This window comes from Coturnix japonica, chromosome 2 (assembly GCF_001577835.2).
Source record: "Coturnix japonica isolate 7356 chromosome 2, Coturnix japonica 2.1, whole genome shotgun sequence".
Taxonomy (NCBI): domain Eukaryota; kingdom Metazoa; phylum Chordata; class Aves; order Galliformes; family Phasianidae; genus Coturnix; species Coturnix japonica.
In genome coordinates, this window is record NC_029517.1 from 72,363,605 (window position 1) to 72,389,532 (window position 25,928).

At 47.2% G+C, this 25,928-nt stretch overlaps 2 protein-coding genes across 5 annotated transcripts in view; one reads left to right on the forward strand and one right to left on the reverse strand.

Moving 5' to 3' along the window:
• Positions 1-8,184, reverse strand: part of LOC116652929 — a 10,969-nt gene extending 2,785 nt beyond the window's left edge. The window contains exons 1-7 of the mRNA XM_032442589.1: positions 3,675-8,184; positions 3,276-3,337; positions 2,695-2,851; positions 2,132-2,388; positions 1,635-1,720; positions 710-825; positions 4-109 (exon numbers count right to left, since the gene is read on the reverse strand). Coding sequence (XP_032298480.1) covers positions 4-109; positions 710-825; positions 1,635-1,720; positions 2,132-2,388; positions 2,695-2,851; positions 3,276-3,337; positions 3,675-3,738 — 848 coding nt within the window. The 5' untranslated portion in view covers positions 3,739-8,184. The remainder of the gene's footprint in view (positions 1-3; positions 110-709; positions 826-1,634; positions 1,721-2,131; positions 2,389-2,694; positions 2,852-3,275; positions 3,338-3,674) is intronic.
• A 1,808-nt stretch (positions 8,185-9,992) lies between these two features.
• LOC107309790 (probable 2-ketogluconate reductase) lies at positions 9,993-25,888 on the forward strand. 4 transcript variants are annotated; one of them, XM_032442520.1, is made up of 6 exons: positions 9,993-10,469; positions 20,411-20,795; positions 22,070-22,241; positions 23,062-23,240; positions 23,426-23,522; positions 24,369-25,888. In XM_032442520.1, the coding sequence occupies exons 1-6, from the start codon at positions 10,119-10,121 to the stop codon at positions 24,523-24,525; spliced, it is 1,341 nt and encodes a 446-aa protein (XP_032298411.1). In that variant the 5' UTR covers positions 9,993-10,118; the 3' UTR covers positions 24,526-25,888. The 4 variants fall into 4 exon arrangements, with proteins under 4 accessions (XP_032298411.1, XP_032298412.1, XP_015710360.1 ...); XM_015854874.2 differs by lacking the exon at positions 9,993-10,469 and adding an exon at positions 19,867-20,120; XM_015854875.2 differs by lacking the exon at positions 9,993-10,469 and adding an exon at positions 19,867-20,092.
• The last annotated feature ends 40 nt before the right edge of the window (positions 25,889-25,928 follow it).

Here is a 25,928-nt window from a genome sequence, read left to right on the forward strand (position 1 = left end):
GGCTCTTTTTCCTCGGCTTTCTGGTCTCTGCGTGGCATTACAGTCAATGCCGGCAATTTCTCTGGAGAAAGCGCTGCTCGATGAAGGAGGCGCGTCTCGCAAAGGTCCCCTAGAAAGAGGAAAGGAGAAAATGTCAAAAAAGTTGCGTTTCTGGCACGGTTTTGGTCCACCCCTGCATGGCTACCACGCAGCGTTGTTCCCCGGGGAATGCTATTTGGATGCCTTCACCTCGTCTGTGTGCTGAAACGGGGGAGGTCCCGGCAGATGCCGGTGGTCTCAAAGAGCCGCTCTGGGGAGGGGACTCGTTTAGCACAGGAGGAGCTGGCTCTTGCATCGCTTGATGCACGTCCCAAACATAGCTTTGGTACTGAGGCGTGCTCACAATAGAGGAAATTGCTTTTGAGACATCTGAGAATACAAAGGGAAGCAAGGGTAGTGGTTTCCGGGGCTGGCCGGACAGGCTGCTGAGTGGAGGCCACTGGGCAAGTGTCTTCTGATGGGGAGATCCCAGTGGCCATTTGTGAGAGAGGGCTGCCCTGAGAACTCGCTCTGCAATGGATTGCTCAGGCTTTCCCATAATGGGTACAGAGAGACATCGGAAGTGTCTCGTGCTCTTCCAGGTGCTCTGTGGTAATGTCAGCCCTAATCGTCTCCAGATGAGGAGGAAAGAAAAAAAGAGCTCCCCGCTGGCAGCCCACGGGTCCCTTACCTTTCCTGCCTCTGTCACCAGCTCTTGACCAGCCTTGCTCGTGTCTGATCTTGAGATGGTATTTCAGGTCCACCTTTGCTGTTTCACTCATTTGAAGAATGCTCTCGTGCGTGTACCTGAAAGAGGTAGAAGCAGGCTGAAGGAAGTGCAACACTTCCCCTTGCAGCTTGACCCTGTTGGGTCAACAGAGCTGTTGTCAACGGAGCAACAGACCGCAGAGACACTGGAAGGCCAACATTTCCCAGAGCAGCTCATTCTGGAGAACCGTACAAGGATCTCCAGTGTCTGGAGGGGCAGGCAAGGCCCCGTCAGTATGTGCCAATGTTTTTTCTGTCCTTGCTGTGAGACCGGTTTTGCTCCCAGCCAATCCTCCTGGCTACTTCAGAGGAGGAAATATTCCTTTCTCACTCAGAACGCTCGTGCGGAACAGACCGGTCGCTCGCCACTCAGCTACCCAGCAGCCCTTTTTGTTCCCTTCTTGCCCTCCAAGTTTCTTGCAGATGAATGTCTTTGCAGCTCTCGAGGCTCAACTCCATGCCCACCACCACTTTTGGATGTCACTGCGCAGCAGCTACGGTACAAGACAGCTCTGCGGAAGCCCACCACACTCGAGCTCCCGTTTGCACAAGAACCTGTTCCTCCTCTAACCCTTGGGTCCCAAGCGGTACACACTCTCATTTGCAGGACGGAAGAGGCACTGGGAAAACCGGACGGAAGACTGGCCTAAATGCCCCCCAGTTTCAACACTGGCACGGATGTGAAATGTGATTTGCTTCCCCAAATGCAATCCAACTGAACTAGGGCAAGCAGGGAGTTCCCTGTGAACCAGGCCCCTAAACACTGAAAAGTACCGTAGCGAGTACCGTTGGCAGCTGAAAAGCAGCTGTCTCGCTCATGCACAGGCGGCAGGAGCAAGCATACTCACATTGGGAAGACAATAACATGTCCAGAAGATGTCTGGGAAGCTGCGCAGTCATTGCGCGAGATGACCAATTTACTCATTTCTGGCATCTGCAATCAGAACAGAGACAGATGATGGGAGACGGGGACACTGGGAATGGCTGGCAGCTCCAGTCTTCTTAGCCCAACACAACGAGAGCTGCCAAAGGGAAGGGTTTGGGCCTCAGCAAGCCTTGCTCTCTGCCTGTGCCTCTGCTCCATGATCTGAGTAGTGGCTGAGCAGTGATGCCCATCGTTACTCTGGTCGCCTGACAAAAAGCAAGGCCTTTTGAAGGAGCATATCCTGGTGCAGAGCTGAGCCGCCTCATGTAAGGGAAGAGCTCTACAGAGCCTGCTTTCCTGCAGACCACCAGGAGCATGGGTGGCTGAAGAAGCATGGCAGGCCAGGAGAAGGCAGTCCCCTAGTCTCCAGGAGGCATTTCAGAAGAATCTGAGGTAATGCTGCCAAAACACAAAGCCTACCCCAAGAAGAGCCTGCAATTTGTCAGCAGTCCCATTGAGCTTCCCCAGGAAGTCCTCGTAGAATTTCATTTGGACCCGTCTTCCTTCAATCAGCAGCATGCCAACGTCCCTCCAAATGAAGGCAACGTTCTGCCTCTTCCCTATGCAGGCGCTGAAAAGGCACAAGGTCCTTTCCACGCAAAGCTGCGCCTCGTCTTCATAGATGCCGTTTTCTGAGGCTATCTCATCGTATGGAAGCTCATAATACGGGTCGGGTTCTGGAGAAACAAGAGGAGGGGGAATGTGAGCACTTGGAGAGGCACTGAGCGCGCTACAGTCAAAAGTCAGCAGCTTCCAGGCCCTCAGGCAATACACTACTATTGAGATTATGAGGCGGAACTGTTGGTACGTCTCTGACGAGATGCTGAGACACGGCGCCAATGAGACTGGAATGAAAGCTGTTGTTGAAGCAGGTGAAAGAGAGCGCGCTGTTACTCTGTACTGCCATCTATAATGGTAATCTGGCACACTTTCCCCACCCTGGTGCCAGGGCGAGCACCTCTGTCAGACTCCTCTCTTCCTACCTGCATCATCGATGAAATCGTACTGGAGGTCGTTGTCTTGCGCGAGAGCCTTTGCCAGAAGAAATACAGGTCTGTGAACAGCAACTGTATTATTCTGCTGGCTGGCTACGAGCTCTCTGATAACTGTGAAAGTCCCCAGTCCGGGAATGCTCACAGCCTGAACGAGAAGAAAGGGCGGATCAGAAGCAGTTCTGCAGTGAATGACGGAAGGCTATTTCCCTCTTGCCCCTCATCCCCGTGAAGAACCAGAGAGCGCAGTCCTTTGGCTCATACAGACGCCAGCAGGGTTCCCAAACTTGCAGTCACCCCCAAGGGATCCGCTTTGGTCATTCAACTCTGCCAGCAGAGGACTCGGAAGGCCCAGAAAATGTCCATCCCTCTTTCCATCGTGAGGCCTGGACCTCCTGACATTTCCAAACTGACGCTGGAGCTAGCCTGTGGCCCATTTTGCGTCGCAATGTCCTTCTGGGGCGTGCTTCCTGCTTCCACGGAGGGGAAGAATATCTGCGCGCTGTGGCAGATGGGCTCTCGGGGCTAAAACAACCATGAGAGGGAGGAAAGGAGAAGGAGGCAAGTCCCACCTGGTAGAGAGCCAGCTGTTCACCAAGATAATAGGATGCGCTGGACCAAATCCGGGCTAGCTCTGGAAAACAAAAGGGGGGACATGTCATGCTCCCAGGCGGCCACCTCAAAAGAGTTCAGCAACGGAATTCCTGTCAAAGGAATGACGACAAGCAACTCATTTCCACCGGCGACTTCTGCCTGGAGATCCCTGCGAAGGCAGGGGCCACGTTGGGAACACAACTCAGGAGTCATGCCTGCCCAAGTGCTCCTTCGGCCCCTTGCGTGCTGAGGCAGCTGCCTTCTTGCAGCAACCTTCCCTGCTCAGCCATCCCCACCTTCCGCCATCAGGGCTTCCACACCTCTCTGTTTTCAGAGATGTCATTGGGCCTGACAACACGCGTGAAATCGGGCCTTACCAGACTCTCTGAGCTTCTTAGTAGTTGGAGGCGAGCGAGGTCTCGAGAAGAGGGAGTTTGCCATCTTACTTCCCCCAGTTGCTGCAGCAGTTGGTCAGTCTTCCGGCACAGCAGCCCTCCTCCTCAGCCCTTCACACCTGCCTCTAGTTCTGCTTCTCTCTGCCTACTCCACCTCACGGCACAGCAGCTTGTCCAGAGCACAGCAGCGGCGAGATGAGCTCCTCGGCAAGCGCCTGGAGTCTCGTCGGCCTCTCTGCGAGATGTGGGGAGGATGCGTGGAGTCGGCGAGCTTAAAGGGGGCGGTCACCGCCGTGACGCGGGGCTGTGCCATTATGACCCCCGACCGCGTCACAGAGGGGCTGCACACGCCGTCAGCGGGGCCTGTCAGAGCGGGCTCTGGGCAGGGACGCCCTTTGGGAGCGGGCCTCGCGGAGCTGCGTCCCCACCAGCAGGGGCTTTGCCTGGCCTCGTCGGTCGCTCTGCCCCCGTCACGTCCTCGTACGGAAACACTGGGCTGTAACTGCTGGCGCCTCCTGCCCACCGTCGTGTGACTCCTCCCGCCTCTGCCTCCTACCTGGACGTGGCAGGGTTGGGGCAGCAGGCCGGCCCCGGTGGTGGCCTGTGGGAGCGGAGCCCAGACGGCTTCCCCGTGTCGGATCACAGCCGGCTCTGGCGCTGAGTCTGGTTACGGCAGAGGGTTGTGTGCTTTGTGATCCGTGGGCTAAACGCAGGCCCGCGAAGAGCCAAGGCTACGCAGCCTTGCTTTCCCTTTGCTAAGGGAATTGGTGACTGGGTTTCAAGGTTGCTGAAAAATTGCTTTAATAAAAAGTATAAAAACTGAAATGATCCTTGCTGGCTGTAGCCATCAGCTTCATTATAGATTCTATGCGTGGCCCAAGAGAGTTCCTCTTCCTTCGTTTAGGGCAGCCCAGGCAGGCCAGAAGGTTGGATGCTCACGCAGCATGCGTTATAATAGCCTTTGGTTGTTTGCGTTAGTCATTTGAAGACCCAGGCTTTCATAATTGCAGCATTTATTTTTACAAAAGCTTAAGTGTTGAACGGTGTTGCCGTTCTTTTTAAACACACAAGGACCAGTGACAAGGAACTTGTCTTGAAGCACAGCCAATGCATTAATTTCATGTCCAGTATCAGAGAGAGGCTATGCTAAATGGACGGCCAGGGAAGTGAGCTCCCTTTGTGCACATCTGAGACCTCACCGTGACACGCACAGCTCTCAGCAGAAATCAAACTGATAACCCGGTGATAAAAATTGAGACATTTTTGAGAGCTGCCAAGCTGAGAACAGGAGACTGAAATGGTAATTGGTAACAAAAAGAGGCCCCGATGAGAAGCTGTTCTGTGGGCAGTTTTCCATGGCTGCTCCTCGGGTGCACTAGTACCCTTCCCCTTCAGTGTCATCGTCAGTGTCTTAATTCCTGAAGGAAAACCATGTCACGCGTCTGTTTCCTACTCCTGACCTTTCGTGGACCGAAAGGAAGCTTTCATTTCTAAACGTAGCTTATCCTTATGCAGGTACAGCAGAAATTCGTATTCACATGGGAATTAAAAGACATGCCTGTAGACGCGTGACAAACCTAACGGCTTCCAAATGCTATACGCTTACTAAGTTGGCCATCAAATGTCTGGCAGTACTACACTGGGTGTAATTTCTGGTTGATGTGAAGATATTTCACTTCAGCCCACAAAGCAGGAGTGAGCCGTACTAGAACAACACTATGCAGAGTGTAAATGACATTTAAACCACCTGGCAGGCACTTCAGTTGAGAAAGAAAGGAGATGCTCCACAAAACAGAAGTGCGTTTGTTGAATAAATTTTGGTCATCTACTTCAAGAGCACAACAACAGAATCATGGGAAATGAGACAGGTATACTCATAAGACAGGCAGCAAATCTGCTGCTGCCATTTTTGTCAATGAGGGCCATAATTGTCAGTAAGGGCTGCAGTTTTACCCCTCAAACTGCATACATGGCTATCTGAGCAACTTTTGTCTTACTGCAGAATATGATGTACTTGTGGGGGGTGTTGCAGGCAGGACCGGGCTCAAAACTGCCTAGGCAAGGGGAAAGCTCTAGTGAGAAGGGTCAGGTAGGTTTGTCAGACCTGTCTGAACCTCTGGCTCCCAACACAGCCTACAGCTTCACCAAACACAATTCACAGGCAAGCAACTTTGAATAACTTCCTGGCAGCAGTTCTATACCACCCTTTGCTATACTCAAGTTGTAGGCTAGGGTTAAGAAGCTGCCCGATTTGTATGAAAGCGATAGGGTTTCTGGCCTGAGTTGAAGCTGTCTGAGGCCACCTTGCAGGACCTGAACCAGATTTAGACCCGAGAAGGTGACTGTAGCTTGGTGTTGCAGCGCAATCCAGTGCTTACCGGAGATATCGGACCATTTTGTAGCGCAAGGCCACGCTGGTCCAATGTGACTGAATTTGTTCTGTATCATTAAAAGGACCATGCAGCTCCTTTATTTTCCTGATTCACAGGTGTGAATTTAAATGATCGCTACACCATCACGGTTTGAATGACGTTCTCTTAAACAGCAGCGTGCTTCTTCTATTGCTCCACTGCGGGTCGTGGCAGAACAGAGTTGCCAGGTCTTCTGACTATGCCTATTGGAGGACCTCATGGTGTTCAAGAAAGCCTTGCAGCACTTCTGAAGAAACACTTTTGTGTTATCACCATGAAAGAACTACTTGAAAACAAGAAAGAAATGGAGGAAAAAAAACAACAAAACAATCCATGTTTGTGCTTGAGTTCAGGCCAACTATCGACCAGGAGCTTCTAGAAAGCCTGCCTAATTTAAAGGTCCTTGGGAACTCTGGTGTTGGAGTGGATCACTTAAACTTGAAGATGATTTCTAACTTTAGTGCAGAAGTGACTAGTAGCCCACACGCCGTTGCTGACTCCACAGCAGACATGGGAATGGCCTTAATGCTGGCATCTGCCAGAAGATTAGGGGAAAGTAATGTTTTAAATCTTGTTCTCTGGTTCTTTGGCATATCTCACCTTGCTACTTGTTGGGGTGCTAAGTTGTCTTTGCAAGGATTTATGAGTGCATACAGCAGTTCTGAGTAGAAGGAGTGTTCTAGAGTAGCTGAGTTAGGCCTGGAGGTTAAGAGTTAGTGGGCAGGGAGTTTAGGTAAGTGTGTGTATAGGTTATCTCGCGTGCATCGGGATTTGTGTAGCGGGTGTACGTGTCTGTGCGGGATATGGATAGTATATAAGGTGTGTGATGCAGCAATAAATTGAGAGAAGACATGATGGCATCCATGTTTGTGTCTCTCTCTCCTGGACAGCTGAGGACCCGGGATAAGTCGGGTTAATTGGCGAATATTTCAAGTGGTGACTCCCAACATGATAGTGTGTTTGATTTACGATTGAGGAGTTTGCTTGTGGTGTGAGTGTAGAAGTGATTGTGTCTGTTCTTTTGTAGAAGTTTGGTATTCGAGTACTCGAGGAAGCGGCTGAGAGAGCAGCCGGGAGAAGAGGCCATTTGTGAAGCAGCCAACAGAAACAGCTGGGCGGACAAGAAGGTCCAGTAGAGCAGCTGGGAGAAGCAGCCAGGAGTGCAGCTGGGAAAAGTGGCTGGGAGAATGGACGGGGAAGGTCCGGGAGATTGTGGTTGATTGCTTCCCGACCCATTTATTCCCACAGCCTCTTTGATGCAGGACGACGTCCATGTGTAGGCTGCTTTGGGCTCCAGAGAGCCTCGTGGCATTGGGCCCTAACCACGACCACACCCATGGCCTTGCAGGTCTCAGGGCGCTGTGTGTGGCACTGTGGCTCGGAGGCTGGAGCCCTTGATCCAAAGCACAGGTGGCTCACCACCACCCCGCTGCCCCAGGACTTGGATGGAGTTGGTGCACACTTACGCTTTAGGGATAGCAGTGCTGTCCCAGAAGATGCTGGGTGGCTGTTCCTCGGCCTCTTCCTGCTCCCCCATCATCCTCTCCATCAGGCTGGAGCTGGAGCTGGAGCTGGAGCCGGAGCTGGAGCTGGAGCTGGATTGCTCTGATTCACACTCAGACGGAGAGCTGAAATGCTCTTCCTTGGGGGAAGAGGATTCCTGTACAGGAAGAGACACTCAGTCCTGTGGTGCTGCTTCCCAGCATGCAGTTCCCTGCAAGACTGTTCCAGTGGGGACTGCAGTGGGACAGGACCACAGTCAGGAGAGGGACCTCAGCACGCTCTTGGGGCAGTGTCCCAGCGTGACCAGTTTGGTCCTCTATCGCACCCAAAAGGCAGCAGTCACCCATCCAGCTGTGCTGCACCAAGAGTGCTACTCTGGTCCGGGTGCTAGATGTACCTAACAACCTCAGCTCCCCTGGATTGGAAAGTGCTGCTGCTTTCTTGCAGTAATGCTAAGTACCTGAGCTGCTGGCATCTCCACTTTTTCTGGCTCAGCCTCCGCCTCCTTCACTTCCACCTCTTGCTGCTTCGTTTGCTTTTTGCTCTCTCTCTGCAGCTTTTTTTTCTTTTTTTCCTCCTCAGCCAAGAACATTTGAACGCGTTTTGGTAATTTACGCTCCTCCTTCTTGGCCTGCTTGACCTGCTTCTCCTGCTTCCCCTTCTTCTCCTTCTTCCCCTTCTTATCCTCCTTCACCTTCTTCCCCTTCTCCTTCTCCTTCCCCACTTTCTTCCCCTTCTCCTTCTCCTTCTCCTTCTCCTTCTCCTTCTCCTTCTCTTCTCCTTCTCCTTCTCCTTCTCCTTCTCCTTCATCTTCTCCTCCTTTGCCTTTTTCATCTGTGCTTTTTTTTTCTGGAGGGCGACCTAAATGCAACAGCAAGCAGTGTTAGTCTCTGTGGAGGCTGAGGGGTTTCCCTTCCTGTGCTCCATTCCACCCTTTGTCTTATGCCTTTCTGCTCTGCTGCCAGGCTCCTGCGGACCCAAATGAAGAGCCCCTCTGTAACAGCCAGGAAAATAAACAACCACTGGCCCAAATGCAGTCTGGCAGCTGGCAGCTCCAGACAAGCCGTCAGGAACATCCCCAAGTTAGCTCTTGGGGTGGCTTTCGGGAGGCTAATGGAAGTCAACAGCTTATTCTCAAGTGTCGTCGTAACTGATCTCTCTTCATGCGAGGTGTCACGTGAACGCGCGGTAAAGAATGCTGTGAGAATCAGTGGAGCTTCTCTACAGTTCAGTAAGACAGATGCGCTGCAGCAGTCTGTGACACGTACCTTTCTTTTCTTCACCTCTACAGCAACAAAGTCCATCATCCTGGGAGTCACCAGAGGAAGGACTTTCTTTTGTTCTTTTTCTGAGGATCTCATCAGGATGGCCGGTAGATACCTGCAAAGACACGGTGGGCAGAGTTGACAGGAGGGCAGGAGGTGCTCGGTTTGCACTGCGTGCTTGAAAGTGCTTCGGCATCTTCCTCAGCAAAAAAGTCTGCAAGAGCCCCCGATTGACTCATCTGGTGTCTAGCACTTCCCTTGGAGACCCGGGAACAGCCTGCGGTGCCCAGAAACATGCACAATGCTATTCAAAAGCTCCTAGGAAAGGAACACCCTCATCCTGTCTCGGGATGTTTCTTGTCCCTTTGGGCAGGGGGCTCGACAAACAGAAAGGTCCCTCTTCCTTCCATCTGAAGGGAGGCAAGAAAGACTCTGCGCTCTTGCAATGAGCATTTGCCTTGGTTACCCAGCTAAGAAGTGACGCTACGGGACGTTTGTCGTGTTGAGCTGCTCAAGTTCATACAGCCTCCGGATCCGGGAGAAACTTCACTCCCACAGAGGCAAGAGCATGGTATCACCCGCGTTTCTTTTGCCAGGAGTCTCACCCGGTGCGAGGCTCTTTTTCCTCGGCTTTCTGGTCTCTGCGTGGCATTACAGTCAATGCCGGCAATTTCTCTGGAGAAAGCGCTGCTCGATGAAGGAGGCGCGTCTCGCAAAGGTCCCCTAGAAAGAGGAAAGGAGAAAATGTCGGAAACGTTGCGTTTCTGGCACGGTTTTGGTCCACCCTTGCATGGCTACCGGGCAGCGTTGTTCCCCGGGGAATGCTATTTGGATGCCTTCACCTCGTCTGTGTGCTGAAACGGGGGAGGACCCGGCAGATGCTGGTTGTCTCAAAGAGCCGCTCTGGGGAGGGGACTCGTTTAGCACAGGAGGAGCTGGCTTTACGCTTATCCGTTAAAGAGACGGTAAAGATTTTAAAAGTGCTTGCAAAAGATGCGAGGGGCACATTGTCCTCTAATAACACGGAGAGGCTCATCGAATGGATGATTCAGGGCGGGCTGATTGAGTCAGCCGCACAGGCTATGGACCTGGATAAGGTTCAAGCCGCAGGGATGGAGTTACTATCAGCTGCTGGAGCAGGAAGGAAGTCTGCTCTTCAGCTAATCGTGCCTGGGGGGCTCTACGTGCTTGCCTTCAGAAAATTCGCAGCTCGATGAGTGTGTTGATGGCGGGTGCGGCTGCTGTTTATGTCTTTCCGAAAGCGGCAGAGCCAGGGAATTCGAGCTCTAAAGGCTCGGGGGAGTGTCCAGCTGCTCTCTGATGTTCCCCCTCAGGAATGCGAAACGCAGATAAAGAGGGGGGAGGACAGTGCTTTCTCTCCAAGTCAGCACGGGCCTTTTTCAGTTACGGAGAAAAAAGCTTTGGAATCCTTGTTTGCAGAGCAGGGGCCGTTTGCCCCTGGTATTGCGGTTGATTGCGTGCCGACACCAGCGGTCCCTGCCCCACCTGCGCCGTGCTTACACACTGCACGCGGTTTAGGCGTCTCCACGGACGTTAGTGTGCCATCGGCGGCCACTGGCCCTCCGGAGGCTCCGAAGGTAGCTGTGGGGGGTGCCGCGAGCGCTGAGGATACCGAAGGGGATGATCTGTCTGAGAGGCTGCTTAGACAAATTCGACGGCTTTCGGTTAACTCTAGGTTGTTAGCTCAGGCAGTTCAAATTCAGGCTGCACAACAGCAGCGGGAGTGTGATTTAGCAAAGCCCCTTAATGATCCGGTGGACGATTGGTATATGACTGTTAAGAACTGCGCACTTCAAAGAGATCTTATCTTTCAACCATTAGAGGGGGGAGGGCCGCTTGTAGGCCCCGAGGTACGGGATCCTCAGGGCCGGCCCACCTGGGAGCCTTTGGATTGGCAGCTAGTTAAGGAGTTAAGATCGGTAATGGCTACGTCAGGCTTGGCAAGTCCCGCCTGCCAAGCTCTATTGGACATGATACAGATGGAGCTCATCACCCCCTTTGATTGGCATAGTGTGGACAGGGCGGTCCCATCGCCCGCCCAAATGGTGCTTTTTGAAAGTAAATGGGAGTTGTTAGGACCGGCCCTGTGTGGGTTTCAGTATGATATGTTTGGCCTCATCTCTAGGCAGAAACTAGTATCCAGCTTTCATAGTGACTGGGACTGTATGCTTCTTACTGATTGGTATTGCTTTGTAACCTGTTATACTGCAGATAACAGCGGAGCGACATAATGGGAGAATTTCTAGCATTTCCAATGCAGTCTCAGGAACTGCAATTATTAGGCATTATCCAGGTTATTATCCAGTGTGCTTCTATTTTATTAATAAATTGGATGTGAATCAAATAGGATCTAATGTTACCAATGCTGGAATCTTCTAAATGACGCCCACAGATCTTCTCACATGGGGTCGAGGGTATGCTTGTATTTCCACAGGAGCTGGAACCCAGTGGATTCTTGCCTGTCTGGTCTGGCTGTGGTTGCCAGCTGCTGCTGCCTCTACTTCTGTTCCTGCTGCTGGGAGTGGGCCTGTCCTAGGTACTATCTTTGTAATACATGCGTGACTGCACAGCTTGCTTGTTGGGCAGCAAAGAATGTGAATTGCACTTCTCGTGCGCTGACTGATATAGCTGAATCACTGAGTTCCCTTGACACCGGACTGACTCAGACTAAGATGGCGGTGGACTTTCTGCTCGCTCAGACTGGTCTAGGTTGCGCTGAGATGGAACAACACCTAGGCCTGAAAGGATTCTGCTGTCTTGACTTCAGCGCAAATGCATCTTCGGCCATAGACAAGATCCAACGGGAAGCGAAGGACATAGCTGACTCAACGTTCCGGATATTGAAAGACAAGAACAGGGGTTTCTTTTCCAATTTGCTTGGTCTTCCCAGACGACTTGAGAATGCTCTTACTGTGGGTGTGATTGCTTTAGTAGTTATTCTGCTTGCAGTGTGTTTGATTCCTGTTATAATTCGTGTTGTTCACCGTGTTTTGGATTGCGTGGTTAGTTGCCTTCTCACAGTTAATTTAGTTTTAAGTGCACCACATGGAGATGGCTATCAACCACTATCCACGTGTGACTCTGAAACATCACATTAGCAAAGAAAGGGGGGAGATGCTGGGGTACTGAGCTGTCTTTGTAAGGATTTATGAGTGCATACAGTAGTTCTGAGTAGATGGAGTGTTCTAGAATAGCTGAGTTAGGCCTGTAGGTTAAGAGTTAGTGGGCGGGGGGGTTAGGTAGGTGTGTGTATAGGTTCTCTCGCGTGCATTGGGTTTTGCGTAGCAGGTGTACGCGTCTGCGCGGGATTTAGGATGGTATATAAGGAGTGTGATGCAGCAATAAATTGAGAGAAGACATGATGGCATCCATGTTTGTGTCTCTCTCCCCTGTTTGTGTCTCTGGGACAGTTGAGGTCCCAGGATAAGTCGGGTTAATTGGCGAATACGTCAGCTACCTTAGAGATGATCCATCAGAATCAATATTTGGGATGCTTTTGCAAGGAAAGAAGTGTTCTGAGGTCTCTCTTTTCAGAGGCCTATGATTTTCTCAAGTCCCACTTCTTCCCAAGGCAACAGTGACAAGAGTTAAGACATTTGTCTAAACATTGTGCTTTGAAGTCATATCATGGAATCACTGAATGGCTTGGGTTGGAATGGGTCTCCAGGTTTGCCAAGCTCCAACCATCCTGCCACAGGTGCAGGGCCTCCAACCTCCGTATCTAATACTAGACCAGGCTGCCCTGCGCCCCATCCAACATGGTCTTGAAGGCCTCCAAGGACGAGGCATCCACAACCTGTCTGGGCAGCCTGATCCAGCACCTCACCACTCTCATGGTGAAGAGTTTCCCCCCGATATCCAACCTAAATCTTCCCTCCCTCACCATAAAACCATTCCCCCTTGCCCTGCCATTATCTATTCTTGTAATGATACAGGATTGGCTTGATCTTTTAGAGCTGAGGTGGTAAAACGGTGTCTAGCAAAGGGAGGTAAAGTCAGGTGACAGGAGTGAACAACAGATTTGCTGTTCACCTCTTTAAGAAGAATGTTCACGTGGCCAAAGCTCACTGGAGTTGAAGGTGCCTGAGCTGCGCTGCGAGACTTTATCCCCAGCGCCCATCGTCCGGAAGGGGTGTCTGCGCGGAGGTCTCCAGCTCCACAGCCAGTGCTCTCCATCCCACAGGCCCAAGAGGGTCTTCCCGTGGCTTGCTACGGCTATCTATGACACGGTGCTTATGGGAGCTCACACCACTTACCCGTACTGACTTGCCCGGCCTTGGCCCCGGAGGGGGTGCAGGTTTTAATCCAGTCCCAGCCAGATGAAGGATGCTGGATTCTTTTATCGGTCGCCGACTCCACCGCACAACTGCAAGCTTGCTGTAGGCACACAGTGGGAGGGGGTGTGAGCACAGGGAGACGGTTCTCTTGCTGGGCTCCCAAGCTTGGTGCCTGCCGCAACTGCAGGAGGCAGCTGTGCCGAGAGCCCGCTTCCAGGAAAAGCCCCTCTTTTGCCCAGCTGCTGCAGGGGCAGGGAAAAGGGCAGTGTGGGACAGCAAACTCTGCCTGTGCGGAGAGCTTTACCTCTGGAGCCGGTCCTGCAGATCCCTCTCTGCATCTCTCTGTCCCTGCTGCTCACGGGACACCTGCCTCATAATACACTGCACCACCTCCTGCAGGGTCTCATCCGTCCGTGGAGAAAGCCTCCTACTGCAGCAAGGCCAAAACCTGTCTCACTCTTCTGTTGTGACACCCACGCCTCTTCCCTCACCCAGTCTACTTCACACGCAGCCCCATTTATTCCCACAGCCTCTTTGATGCAGGACGACGTCCATGGTTTCTTCCCCACCACTTTAGCAAGGCTTACCGCACTCCCTGGGCAATGCTTATAGATGCCTTCACTCCGATCTCGTCCAGCGTTGTTAAACGGGGTAACCACTAGCAGATTAGCTGCACACACATGGCACGGACTCGTTTCATGCACTACGAGAGCTGCTGTCACCGCTAATCCGATTTAAAGACGCACACCACACGGATCTATCTTAAAAGTGCTTTGCATACGGCGCAATCATTTGCCACACGCGAGAGTGTATGATCTCAGGCGGCCGCATTTGAGTTCAGCCGCAACAGCTATGTATACCTGGAGGGATGAGTCAGCCCCGGGATGGAGTTACTATCCAGCTTGCTGAGCAGAAGGTAAGTCTGCCTTCAGCAATCGTGCCTGGGTGCTCTACGTGGCTTGCCTTCAACAATTCGCAGCTCGATATGTTTGATGTCGTGCGGGCTGCTGTAATTGTTTCGAAAGCGACAGAGCAGGGAATTCGAGGCTCTCAAAGGCTCGGGAGTGTCCAAGCCTAGCTCTCTGAGTTCCCCCCTCAGGAATGCGAAAGCAGATAAAGATGAGGACAGTCTTTCTCTCCAAGTCAGCAGCGGGGCCTTTTCCATTACGGCAGAAAAAAGCTCATGAATCCTTAGTTTTGCAGACAGTGGGCCGTTGCCCCCTGGTATTGCGGTTGATTGCGTGACCGACACAGCGGTCCCAGCCCCACCCTGCCGCCCGTGCTTACACATCTGCACCGTTAGGCTCTCCACGGCGCTTAAGTCCATCGCGGCCACTAGACCCCTCCGGCGGCTCCGAAAGTATCTTTGGAGTGGGGGGGGCCGCGATGCCTGAGTATTACCGAAGGGAATGACTCGTCTGATAGGCTGCTTAGACAGAAAAATTCGACGGCTTCTCGGTTAACTCTAGGTTGTTAGCTAGGGCAGTTTCAAATTTCAGGCCTGGCACAACAGCAAGCGAGTGTTATTTAGAAAGCCCCTTAATGATCGGTGGACGACTGTATATGAACTGTTAAGAACTGCGCACTGTCAAAGATATCTTATCTTTCGCCATTAGAGGTGGAGGGCCGCTTGTAGCTTTCGAGGACGGCATCCTCCAGGGCCGCCATCTGGGACCCTTTATTGGCACTACTTAAGGAGTTAAGATCGGTAAGCTGCGGTCATGGCTTGGGCAAGTCCCGTACCCTGCAAGCTCTATGATACTGAGACAGATGAGATAACGCTCACCTCCTTATTGCATGTTGGGACCAGGCCGTCCCATCGCCCGCCCATAATCGGTGCTTTGAAATTAAGTGACTTCTCTCAGACGTCCCTGTGTTGGGTTTTCAGATATATAGTGTCGCCTCATCTCTATGCACAAGAAACATATCCAGCTCATAGTGACGGACCTGTATGGCTTCTTATACTTGGATTGCTTTGAGCCTGTTGATAACTGCAGAAATCAGTGGAGATACACTAAGGAATAATTTCTAGCAGTCCAATGCTCATCGTCTCTCAAAAATTCCAAAATATTAGGGCATAGCCAGGTTATTGTGCTTGCATTTACTAAGATTGGATGTATGCCGGCAATTTCTCTGGAGAAAGCGCTGCTCGATGAAGGAGGCGCATCTCGCAAAGGTCCCCTAGAAAGAGGAAAGGAGAAAATGTCGGAAAAGTTGCATTTCTGGCACGGTTTTGTTCCATCTCTTCATGGCTACGGGGCAGCGTTGTTCCCCGGGGAATGCTGTTTGGATGCCTTCACCTCGTCTGTGTGCTGAAACGGGGGAGGCCCCGGCAGATGCCGGTGGTCTCAAAGAGCCGCTCTGGGGAGGGGACTCGTTTAGCACAGGAGGAGCTGGCTCTTGCATCGCTTGATGCACGTCCCAAACATAGCTTTGGTACTGAGGCGTGCTCACAATAGAGGAAATTGCTTTTAGCAATAGCCAGCAAGGAAATGATCCTTGCTGGCTGTAGCCATCAGCTTCATTACAGATTCTGTAATCTGTAATCACGCCTCTCCCCTTACCCAGTCTACTTCATACACGGCCCCATTTGGTCCCACGGCCTGAATGGCTTGGGTTGGAATGGGTCTCCAGGTTTTCCAAGCTCCAACTGCCCTGCCACAGGTGCAAGGCCTCCAGCCTCCGTATCTAATACTAGACCAGGCTGCCCTGCGCTGCGCTACATGGTCTTGAAGGCCTCCAAGGACGTAGCATCCACAACCTCTCTTTGCAGCCTGATCCAGTACCTCATCACTCTCTTGCTGAAGTTCTCTTGGGATCTCTTGGAAAGAGACCAGCGGAGGGCCACTAAGATGGTGAAGGGCCTCCCCTATCTCCCCTATGAGGAGAGACTTAGGAAACTGGGTCTTTTTAGCCTTGAGAAAAGAAGGCTGAGAGGGGACTTGATCCAGGTTTATAAATACCTGAGGTTTGGAGCCATAGTTGTGAGGTTGGTCTCTTTTCAGTAGTGCGTGGGGACAGGACTAGGGGTAATGGGATGAAACTACAACATAGGAAGTTCCGCACGAATGTGCGGAAGAACTTGTTTATGGTGAGGGTGATGGAGCACTGGAACAGGCTGCCCAGGGAGGTGGTGGAGTCTCCTTCTATGGAGATATTCAAGACCCGCCTGGATGCCTACCTGTGTGACGTGGTGTAAGGAGCCTGCTTTGGCAGGGGGTTGGAGTTGATGATCTCTAGAGGTCCCTTCCAACCCCTATGATTCTGTGATTCTGTGAAGAGCTTCCTCCTGATATCCAACCTGAATCTTCCCTCCCTCGCCTTAAAACCATTCCCCCTAGCTCTGCCATTATCTATTCTTGTAATGAGTTGACTGCCCTCTCTTGCTGCTCTGGATGTGACATACTGCGAGCCTTTGCCAAAGTAGAATAACTTGCATTCATTCTATTGCTCTGGAACTTGTAAAATGATAAGCAAAAGTGTACTCGAGACCTTGATCTCTTTGGGTAGTCTCTCACTGGTTAAGAGCGTATCCTTATCTTTCCCATTTCTATATTGTCCAACTATTGTATCTTCCCACATTTTCAAGTCAGCATGACTGCCAAGCAAGGCAACGCAATTGGAGAGAATGGAGAAATGGGTCAGCAAATTTACCAGTGTTTTCTTCCAGTCCTGTGTACGTGGCTCCTTTATATCAATACCAGTGCTGTTTGTATAAATTGTAATTAAACCACTTAAAATAGGAGTGTTGTTGTTCAAATAAATTTTGATAGTCTTCTACTTCAAGACAATTTCTGAATTTTGGAAATGAATAATCCCAGTTCAATGAGAAAGATAAGTGTCAGTAGCAACAAGAAGCCATGTCTCTTCGGGTGGGAATCACCTTTGGAATCATTTTTATTTGGCTTTTATTGAGCTGCTTGTAACCCCAAACTCTTCCATAATTTTATGAAAGTATCCCACTTATGCAGTTTTTCTAACCTAGAAAAAGCTAAAGCCTAAAAAACCTAAGTTTGCCATAAGATTGAAGTCAAATTGAACATTCTCTAAATTGACCATTTGTGGCCATTTTAATTTTGAACGAAAGATACCTAAGAAACATAAACAGGACGTTCAAACTGAACAGGTCTACTGAGAACCAACTTCAGTTACTCTTTTGTTAGGGTTAAAGAGTAAAAGGAAAAGTTTTAAAAAGAAATCTGAATATTCAATTTAGACTTTTCCTGTCATTCTTCTTCTTTCTGAGAGTATTGGCATCAGATGCACAGCCTTTCTGTGTAGGGGAATTTATGCAATAAGATGAACCTGGCAAGAATTTAAAGACTTTTCATAATGTTCTAAGGAACTTACTGGTTCACTGAAAGGCTAGTCTACAGAGATATTGTCCACCTGAAGTCCAGTACAAAGGTCTCACTATACTAAGGAAGGTTTTACTTCCAAGAACTGTATATTTCACATAGACCTGGGAGAAGAAAACTTCAGTTTTCAGTTTGGTAGTTCAGTCAGTTTTGCATTATATGCATTTTATTTAGTTTATTTATTTATATGCCATGGAACCAGAAATGTTTGTCCCTGCCCATGAAGCCCAACAGTGTAGAAATTAGAACAACATTTTAGAAATGAGAACCAGAGCTCAGGAATGCATGAGCTTGTCTTCTGAAACTCTGGTGTCTCATTCGAGTCATAGCCGTGCTATTTAAGAGAACTTACTCCAAAGGACAATTTTGTTTAAATTCAAATGACCATATGTAAGTTACCACCATAACCCAACTTATATGTAATATATGTATGTATTACACATATTATATATATCACAGAATCACAGATCACAGAATCACAGAATGACCCGGGTTGGAAGGGACCTCAAGGATCATGTAGTTCCAACCCCCCTGCCTAGCAGGGCCACCAAACAACACACAAACTAGATCCGGTTGCCAGGGCGCCCCGTCCAACCCTGATCTTTGAGCACTTCCAAGGCCGGGCATCTCACAACCTCCTTGGGCAGCCCTGTTCCCGGGCCTAAACATCTCCTAGTAAAGGAACTTCCCCGAACATCTCAAACTAAATCTTCCCTCTTTTAACTAAAACCATCTTCCCATGTCCTGCTATTCTGTCAAGCCGTTCGATGAGTTACTCCCCTCCTGGGAGTAAGTTCCCTTCAGGTATTGAAAGCTGCAATGAGTCAACCGCTGCAACCTTCTCTTCTCTAGGCTGAACAAGCCCAGCTCCCCTCAGCCTGTCCTCACAGGGGAGGTGTTCCAGCCCCCTGAATCATTTTCGTGGCCCTCCTCTGACCCTTGTTCCAAGAATCTCCAGTGGTTTTTGTACTGAGGGCTCCACACCTGGACACAGTACTCCAGATGGGGCCTCACATATATCTATACATATATCTATATATTACATCAAAACACTCAAGAAAACTGAGTTTTTTGAAATTGTTGTGATCCTAAGGTTTTCTACTGTAAGAGGTGCTCTGCTTCTCTGCTTCATTTACATGTTTAGTCCAAGTGAAGCCAGCCACTGAAAAAATCTCTCTGATTTTCCTGAGGGAGAACCTTGAAAATCAAAGAAACCCAAGATATTTCCTTCTTCTATTTCTCTCTTTCTTTTTCTTGATGGAGCATGAAACAGTGGTCATTCTAACACTGAAATCACACAGGTGAGAGCACAGAATTAGTTATCAGCACTAACTTTCAGCCAAAGGCTTTTTCTTATGTTTCCTTCCTTCCTTCCTTCCTTCCTTCCTTCCTTCCTTCCTTCCTTCCTTCCTTCCTTCCTTCCTTCCTTCCTTCCTTCCTTCCTTCCTTCCTTCCTTCCTTCCTTCTCTTCCTTCCTTCCCTTTCCTTCCTTCCTTCCTCCTCCTTCTTCCTTCCTTCGTTCCTTGCCTTCCTAACTTCAGCCAAAAGGCTTTTGTTATGTTATCTTCCTCCTTCCTTCCTTCCTTCCTTTCCTTCCGTTCCTTCCTTCTTCCTTCCTCTCCTCCTTCCTTCCTTCCTTCCTTCCTTCCTTCCTCCTTCCTTCCTCCTTCCTCCTTCCCTTCCTTCCCTTCCTTCCTTCCTTCCTTCCTCTTCCTTCCTTTCCTTCCTTCCTCCTTCCTTCCTTCCTTCCTTCCTTCCTTCCTTCCTTCCTTCCTTCCTTCCTTCCTTCCTTCCTTCCTTCCTTTTAAATAAATAATAAAATTAGGGGAAAACAAACAAATTCCCATTATTCTGGAATACAGTTAGGCTTCTTGAAGTGGTGGTAAAATGACTATTTGGCACAGTAACTGTAGACAAAGAGCTAGATATTCACAAGCAAATAGTGAAAATGCTGCTAACAAGACAACAGTCTGCATTGCTGTAGGGAATCCCTGTCTTTTCAGCCCTTGAACAGCACCCTGCTTTCTCCTCACACCCAGCTCTTAACAAAATTCCCACTGAAAACCAAAGACAACTATAATCTTTTTTTTATATATATTTTTTAAACAGCTGTCTATTCATAGACCTGGAAACCACAAACAAATAGTCAGCGATTTTGGAAGAAAAATAAACTAATGCCTTTTTAATTTGAGCACTGAAGTCAACTTGAAGAATTTAAAAACACATATCTAGGCAACTATTCTGTTGTTAATTTCTGACAGCCTCAGGCAAAGGAACTACAGTTAAAAAGTCACTAGTGTCATTTCAGGACAGGAGGCTGGAAAAATAGAGCACTGAAAAATTAACCTGTATCACAAAGTTCACGATGAACCTGTGCAATTTACTTTCAGGAGCTAGATTAGTTCCAGTGTTCTTCTAAAATACTTAGACACAGTAATTTGTGATTTTTTGACAGGACCGAATATTTATACAGATTTAGGGCCTGAAACTCAGTTATTTATAAGAAATAACTGCATGTTATAAGCCTGGTGACAGTGACCTTACAGCCCATGAGGGACAGAACTGGTTCATACTTCCTTATATGAAATTTAGGGTGATTTTTGTTGTTGTTGTTTGTTTGTTTAGTTTTTTATGTTATTTTTGCTTGGTTGTTGTTGATTTTTGTTTTGTTTTGTTTAGTTTTTGTGTATAATTGATAGTATACTTAAAAGAGCTGCTTTCTTGTCCTAAATTGTTTACCCCCCCTATCTAAATATATAGTTCATTATCTCTCTTGTCATAGTTGTCATGAAAAAGAGAATGGAAGCAATGATTCGTTAACATATTTGGAAAAAAAGTTATTTGTATTTCTTTTGATGCCATGTTTCTTTCTTCTTTGTGCAGATCATGGAGGGAGAAGAGCTGCCCGGGCTTTTGGTAAACGAAATTGGAGGAATGCATGGGATATTGCATGACCATGTGGAGTTCCTGAAGAAGCATTTCTGCCTCATCACTATGAAGGAATTTCTTGAAAACAAAAAGAATATGAGTAAGAAGGTCCAAGCAGTCTATTTGTGGTGGCACAGACCTGTCATTGACAAAGACCTCCTCCAGAGCCTGCCAAACTTGAAAGTGATTGCAAATTCAGGAGTTGGAATGGATCATCTGGATCTGAAACTTATAGCCAGCTTTGGTGTGAAAATGGCTAATGCTCCATGTGCTGTCTCCAGTTGCACAGCAGATGCAGGGATGGCTTTGCTGCTGGCATCTGCTAGAAGACTAGTAGAAGGTAATATCTGATTTGTTTTTTGTGTATCTTCTAGAAATGATATGATTTACATGCCATTAGCCTGTCTTTTTCTGGAGATATCCATAGTGCAGTAAAATGTGAATAGCCAACTATGCTGGGCTGGAAAATTGATTATTTTATATTTTGATATATTCTATATATAAACAACATCAAAATTGTTACACCTTACTCAAATGCTTATATTTCAGCAAAGTATAAATAAAATCTTAAGAATTTATTTTTCACAGTTCACCAGCACGTGTTGAAAATATTTGAGCAATGCATTATATTCAAATAAAACAGTGCTTGATGGACAGAGCTTGGTTTTAGAGGCTGGAACTGAGGAATTTAAGGTGCATCAGCAAACAACAAGGCAGGTTGCTCCAGTTTCTATTAGTAGCACCCCTCCTAGATTCTTCCAAAATTTTCAGATTTTTTCTTGCTTTTTCCCCAGATTAACACATCCTTGGCTTGATTAGAATGTCTCCAGCTTCAGGAAAAGATTATTCAGATTTATCCTATAAAATGTACTTGCCATTGATTTGCTACCTTTACCAGAGGATTCACAGAAACTCAAAGGGGAGAGGCTACCCTGTGGTGGCATTTCTAATAGCTGCACTCTGGCATGACCTGAGGCATTTTTTGTTATTTTCACAATATTCTGTTTGTGTTTTAAAGGAGCTGGCAGTATCAGATGACTCAAATATCTCCTTACTAGTTGGCTAATCATCTCTGTCTCTCTGTGCATATGAGTTTATTTTCTGTCTGTGTGACTACCCAAATTTTGTCAGGTTAACAGATAAGCTATGGAAATAATTAAGTAGTGATTTTTAAAGAAGTCATGCTTGCTTTTCAAAGAAGAGTGGCAGAGATTAACAGGAAACCTATTCTTATTCTAAATAGCAACATCAGCATCTTGTGGTATTCTAAATGTGGTTTTTCCAAGCTCTACATTGGTACTGGCAGTAATTGTTTTGATTACTGATGAAGAAGAGATCAATATTCTTACGAGTCTAGTTAATTAAAATGATTTTAGGGGAGATTTATTAAAAGGCTTTTTATATGATGGTAAGAATAAATGGGAAATGTCACATATGACAGGAAAATATGTTATATTAGGAAATCACCTTGGATATTACAGAAAAGACTGCTGCTTAGAATGGTATGTTTGTGCTTGTTAAATGTGTGTGTTGTAGTAGCACTTTGGATTCTTTTGCCATGTTCATCTGTGTTGGACCTCATTCATTCATCATTGTGGATATTTATTTTTGTAGGTTATCATCTTGCTGTTTCCCCGGGTATGGAGTACAATGAAGCTGATTTTCTTGGAGTTGAAGTTACTGGAGCTACTCTGGGGATCATTGGCATGGGCAGCATTGGGTATAAGATTGCTCTGAGAGCCAAAGCATTTGAAATGAAGATTTTATACCACAACAGAACACGGAGGTAAAGACCCTAATTACAGCAGAAACTGTCTTTTAGATAGTCAGTGTTTCTTTTCCAAGAAATTATGGCAGGAATTCATTTTCCTTTCCTAGTGTAATTTCTTTATTTCTAGATTAGAGATAATTCAAAGTAATTTTCTTGCAAGCAAGAGCAAAAAATTGCGCACAGAGTCTCCTGTTATTGCTGTTATCCCAAAGTCCAGGCAAGAAAACAGAAATGGCAATTATCATTTTTTACTGTGAAAAATTTAAACTAGAAATCTCACTTTAATTTGGTATCTTTTAGTGTTGCTACATGCCTTATTACTTAGAGAGTCCCAAGAACCCACACTTAGAAAGTCCTGGAGTGGCCAGGAACCATCCTAAATTACCAAAGAACTGCCTTGCTGATTGCATTCACTGCAAAATGACAAGTTTTCTGGATTATGTCAATGGGATGAGCATTCTCAGAGGTCCCAGGGATGAATTCTGGCAAATTTGTCTACTCCAGTTTGAACAATTACTGTATCCTGCAAGGTGCACCTTTCCCACAGAGATCCTGGGGAATGGACTGTGCCCACTGCTGTGCTTAGCTTCAGTCCACTTGCAGACTTTAAAATAACCAATGGACCCTGCACTGCAGAAGCTGAGAGGCAGGCAGGGCTTGCTGCCTTCCAGAGGCAGGACCCACACAGCCAGTTGACACTAAACACATCCTAATCTGCCACCTGTTTTCTGTACTAATGGGATACTAATGGGATACGTGCTAGTGGCATCATGGAAAACAATATTGTCACGACTGGTGCCCTGAAATGCAGTGTGATCCTTTGTTTCCCTACCAGGAAAGAGCAGGAAGAGCAAGCTGTTGGTGCCATTTACTGTGAAAAGATAGATGATCTGCTCTGCCAGGCAGATTTTGTGGTGGTTGTAGTGAGCCTGACACCTCAGACGCACAAACTGATTGGAAAAAGAGAGATGGAACTGATGAAACCCACAGCTACTCTCATTAACATCAGCCGAGGTAGTATTTGGAAAAGTTTGCTGGCCTGACTACCAAATATGAGCCAGCTTGTTTTGTGGAGCTGGAGCACGTGCTGAAAACAGAGCAGGCATGGCAAAAAGTCCTCACTCTCTCTTTCCACCCTCTTTCCTGTCTCAGACTATTACCTGCAAATAGTGCTCAGAGTTACTTTTGTCCCATCCTAGGTGCTGTGGTGGACCAAGAGGCACTGGCAATAGCTCTGCACACTGGTGTTATCAGGGCTGCAGCTTTGGATGTCACCTACCCAGAGCCACTGCCCAGGTCACCATCTCATTTGTTCTTATTCCTCAGAACACTGTGTGAGGCCTATCAGGTGCTCAGCCATTAGGGTCTGGAGATGCATCTCCTGCTGCTCCTGGGCTGCAGGCTTGTGCAAAATTGCTGTGCATAAGGAATGCAGCCCAGATGTTGTAACTAATAACAGGCTGAAGGGAAGCATGGGCACCAGGAAACAGCATGACAGAGCTTGAGCATGAGGAGAGTATCAGACCACTCCACAAAATCACCCTCCGAAGATACACGAGTGCTTCACTCACTGTTTTATCTAAAGGCGCAACTTACTGAATATGTGGAAGCTGACTGAATCACCCCTTCTTAGACCTGCTGTATTGTCCCAAATTTTCCTTCTCCACAGGCTTGTTTCTGCAGTGCAAAGCTGAAGCACTGCATGCCTCCTGGGCCCAGAGGCTACAGGCACATTTGCCAGGATGGTTCTTTGGGGAGATAACTATAGTGGCTGGCTCTTGGGGCTTGGGGGCCCTCGAGGCCCAGGATATTGCTGTCTATTAACTGAGTTGCATAACTATAGCTTAAAGCATTGTGTTATGTTAACATGCTGGGAGTGCTTAGTTGTCTATTCCAATGTAATACATGGCAAAAATCTGTTTCTGGTCCTCTGCAAAAGAGCATAGTGTAAATACTTAACAAATCCTTTTAACATCCAGAATTATTTGAACATAGGAGATTAGAGTCTACAGACATAAGTAAGTGGGATTTATAAAGTTATATTAAATTACAGTTAATTACAGTGTGAAAGCCTAAACAAGACTCTTCATTGGGATAAATGACAGCATGTTTTAACTTTCTTTTTTTTTTTTTCCCTTCTAGAGATCATCCATTATTAAAATTGAAGAATGTAATAATAACACCTCACCTTGGCATTAAAACAGACAAGGCTACTCGCATGATAACAGAGGAAGCCGTTGAAAACATATTAGCAGCTCTTACTGGTCTTCCTATGCCTAGTGAAGTGCTCCCTAGCTGAAGAGCAAACGGAGTTCTAAATATTTTTATTCTTTTCCTTTCTCCAATCAGCTCTAAATGCTTTTTTTTTTTTTTTTTTTTTTTAAAGAAAATTGTTTAGAATGAGTAGGGAGAACTCTGGCTGAGTCTCACATGTAATGAGACCTTTAACATTTTAGTTTTCTTGTGGAGGAACAAACTGCTTTTCAGTTTCAGCTACGGATAAATGCACGCAGGATTTAACAGGCTCAGGGAGAAATAACTTCTGATTGCCTACTTACTTGTAGCTTTTGAAAGGCTCCCTAGAAATAATGTTTTAATTTGCTTACTGGTGAGAGAAACAGGACTTCACAAGATGTAACAGATCACTTTATAGTTATTTTTATCTTTATATAGTTATAGTTTATTAAAAATAGGTTCAAACATCAGCGTTCCTGGCTGACAGGTCCTTGTTACCAAGACTAATTGTTTTAAAGGTGCTACCACGGAGTCACGAAACAAGAAAAAATGTCTCAACATTCTGTACTATTCTTAGAAAGCTTTGGAAATTGTATTTGGAAATTGTAGGGAGAGAGTTAATACAAAGGGGAAAATAGCAATTTTACATCAGTATTTAAAAAAATATATAGGAGTCCTAAAGAAAACATCTGTTTAGATTACACAGTTCATTCATATTGTATTAGATATCAAAACAAACAATACAAGCTGCCTGCTAGAAATATTGCTAACCTTCTGTATGGAAGTCTCCTTTTAAAGTAGCACCTGAGACCTGAAATGCTGAGGCAGAAAAACAGTGTTCAGAAACATACTCAGAATCATTTATTAAAAGCAGATGATTGGAGCTGACAGTTTGAAATATTAGTTGCAAACAACAGCACTAATAAAAAATAGACTCCAAGATGGACATGCTGCCATGTTTGTAATACCAAACTTATTTGAATTCTACCTTTAATATTTTCAGCTTAGCAGAAAATATTCAGAAGAATGCTTGTAAAACTCCATCACCATTCTGTAACTCAGAAGGAATGCAAAAAATGTTTGGGAAAAAAACAAACACCATTAAAGCCCAAATCAATGATTTCCTTTGTGTCACTGCTTCTGCAAGAATAACTGTATTTGAAGCAAGATATAACAGTGAGCATCAGTATTACAAAGATCAAAAATAGCAACTTGACAAATGGTTTTTAAGACTGCAGTTATCATAGTAAAAAAGCAATATGCCATGGCTTTACCATGCTAGAAACAGCGTATCTAATACAATTAATTATTTCAAATTCCACAGGAAAACTATCTCTTTGAATAGAAGAAAGTTCATCCACCTCACTAAAACCTATGTACACTCTGTTGTCTTAAAGTACAAATAAACTACCAATGCACAACTCAAAGTGGCACTGCTATGTATTCTACTCTTATTTAGTATGGTTT

What these genes read in the sequence shown, in the direction of transcription:
- LOC107309790 (XM_032442520.1), top strand. Translation starts at nt 10,119, where the DNA reads ATGTCTTTCCGAAAGCGGCAGAGCCAGGGAATTCGAGCTCTAAAGGCT. An exon ending in GCCCTCCGGAGGCTCCGAAG is followed by an intron (nt 10,470 to 20,410) that starts GTAGCTGTGGGG and finishes TTCTTTGTGCAG; the next exon opens with ATCATGGAGGGAGAAGAGCT. An exon ending in TACCACAACAGAACACGGAG is followed by an intron (nt 22,242 to 23,061) that starts GTAAAGACCCTA and finishes TTTCCCTACCAG; the next exon opens with GAAAGAGCAGGAAGAGCAAG.